Raw genomic sequence first — 2,682 nt, forward strand, 5'->3', positions numbered from 1 at the left:
ACACACACAGCTTGGGTGTTTCTGTCCCCTCGGTGTCCCCTGGGGCTGAGTCACCCTCTATTGTTCCCGCGTTTCCTTTTCCTCTTCCCCCTCGGACGCGGCTCCTCCGGGACCAGGGATGATGGGTTTTATTTTTGGTGGCTGCTTTTCAGTCTGGACACCAAGGTCGTGGGCTCTGCTTTGGGTTTTCCCATCCCTCCCCCTTCCCCTCTCCCCCTCCCAGCACTGGGGCTTGGGCTGCTTGGAATTGAGTCCCCAGCCCCATTTTTGGGGGGGTGTCAGTGTCCCAACCCCCCCACTGCTGTCCCAGGGTCCCCTCTGGGGCTCTGCTGAGGTTTGGGTGGAGGGAGGAGGATGCCTGGCTCACCTGGGACACCTTCCAGCACCCAAAACCCACCCAGCAGTGGCTGGGAGCTCCTCCCTGCCTTTCTCCCAGGGAAACTGAGGCACAGGGCATGGGGGTGACCTACCTGGGTTTTTCTAGCAAGGCTCATGCTGGGGTTGGAAGGGGGGGTGGTCCTGAATCTCATCTGTGCCCAGCAGGGCCCAGCCTGTCTGCAAGGAGTGGGGCCTGATCCTGCTCCTGGGAGCTCTGGACCCCCCCATGCATGGCTGGGGGGAACACCACAGAGTTTTGGGGTCCTTCCCTGCAGTCTGGCAGGTGAAGCTGCTCTGACCCAGGTGTGTTGCTCCCTGCAGGTGTGAAGAAGAGGACTAAAGTCATCAAGAACAACATCAACCCCGTCTGGAATGAGGTGAGTGTGTCCTTGTTCTGGTCCCTATCCCTGTCCCTGGGGGTGCCCAGCAAGATGCCCCAAGAACAAGGGGGCCTGGTGATCATGGAATCTCAGGCTGGTTTGGGTGGGAAGGGACATTAAAGCTCATCCAGTCCCACCCCTGCATGGGCAGGGACACCTCCCAGCAGCCCAGGCTGCTCCAAGCCCCATCCAACCTGCCCTTCAACACCCCCAGGGATGGGGCAGCCACAGCTTCCCTGGGCAACCTGGGCCAGGCTCTCCCCACCCTCACAGCCCAGAATTTCTCCCTCCCATCTCATCTCCAGCTGGAAACCCTTCCCCCTGCTCCCATCCCTCCCTGCCCTTGTCCCAAGCCCCTCCCCAACATGATGCCACCCCACGGAGGGTTTGGGGACAGTCCTCACCCTTGGCAGCCTCACATCCCTAATTCCCAGCACTGGCCTGGGAGGAGCAGGACTGAGCTGGCTCAGGACCCACCTTTGCTCCAGCCTCTTCCTCTCCCGTCAAGATCTTATCAGGGCCCTGCACACGCTTTAGAAGAAACTGTTAAAACATATTTACAGCTCAAGTGGAAAAACCCCATGTGCCCTGTTCATCAGCCTGGCCAGGGAGAGGGAGTTTTTTTTCCCCAGCAGCTTCTACTTCCTAACCCTGACCTGTGATTTCATGGCTCAAATGAAAGAAAAAGAGGGTTTCTGGTGAGCAAACCAACCCTGTTTAGGTGCAGGGATGTTGTGAACCAGGTCCCATCATTTTCTAGTTCACCTTTAATTCTTGCTGAGGGAAAAGCCTCTGCCCAGGGTGTGTTTTTAACGTGGGTCAGCTGGGAAATTTTGCTGGGGTCATGGCTGGTGTCAGGGCTTGTGCTGCTGGTGCTGGGATTGTAGAATCATGGAATGCCCAGTGGGAAGGGACCCCAAGGACCCTCTGGTCCAACCTTTCCAGGTGCTGCTCGTGTCTGATCAGCACCTTGTCCAGCTGAGACGTGACCCTGACCCATGGGGGGGGATCCCCCCCTTTCCCTTGGGAGGCTCTTCCAGTGTCCCATTGTCCTGATGGTGAACCATGAACCTCTGGTGCCCAACGGGAACCTCCCCAGGAATAACTTCTGCCCATCACCCCTTGTCTGTTCCCTGGGACCCCTGGTGACCGGGGGGTCCGTCTGCTGGGTGGTGAGAAGGTGACGTTGGGTCCTGGGGTTTTGCTTTTCCCACCTCCCAGGGTGGAAAACAGGAACAAAACATGTATTTATGTAGCTGGTGGGTGGTGGTGTGAGCAATCAGGGAGCTGATCCTGGCTCCTTTCTCCTCCCCTCCAGGGCTTCGAGTGGGACCTGAAGGGAACTCCCCTGGACCTGGGCGCCGAACTCACCGTGGTCGTGAAGGATCATGAGACCGTGGGGAGAAACCGGTGGGAGAAGCTGTGGGGGTGCTGGACACCAAGCCCCCCCTGGCACCCCCAGCACCAGGGCTCTGCACCCTGCAGCTGGGATGGGCAGGGAGGGAATTCCAGCTCTTCCTGGGCTCCGTGGGAGGCAGGGGAGGCTGCTGGGAGGGCAGAGCTGCATTTCTGGGCTGCTTGGCTCCGTGTCTGGGGAGCAAACCCGAGGTCTGGGGGGCAGGGACACACAGGGGGGGTTTGTGTGGCAGCAGCAGGGCCGGTGGCTCCCTGGGAATTTGGCTGGGAAGGCCACGGAGCTGGGAAGGGCAGCGTTGGCCAAACCATCATTTCCTTCCCAGCTCCCGGTGACCCCAAACCCCTGGGCTGGGGGGTCGGTTCCCGGGGTGTCTGCGTGAGGAGGGAGGACAAGGAGCATGGTGTCCTGCCATGGGACACCCAGCCCTGCCCCCTGCCCCTCTGGCAGGGCTGCTGCTGGCCCAGGGGCTGCAAATGCAGGAAGTCATTTATTTTTGGAGGCAGAGGA

General features: G+C 59.9%; 1 protein-coding gene across 1 annotated transcript in view; it reads left to right on the forward strand.

Annotated features, from left to right (window-relative positions):
• DYSF (dysferlin) overlaps window positions 1-2,682 on the forward strand; it is a 109,488-nt gene that overhangs the window by 10,165 nt on the left and 96,641 nt on the right. Inside the window, 2 exon segments of the mRNA XM_009999467.1 lie at window positions 700-755; window positions 2,077-2,168. Coding sequence (XP_009997769.1) covers window positions 700-755; window positions 2,077-2,168 — 148 coding nt within the window.

This window comes from Chaetura pelagica, unplaced genomic scaffold (assembly GCF_000747805.2).
Source record: "Chaetura pelagica isolate M959 unplaced genomic scaffold, ChaPel_1.0 scaffold305, whole genome shotgun sequence".
Lineage (NCBI taxonomy): Eukaryota > Metazoa > Chordata > Aves > Apodiformes > Apodidae > Chaetura > Chaetura pelagica.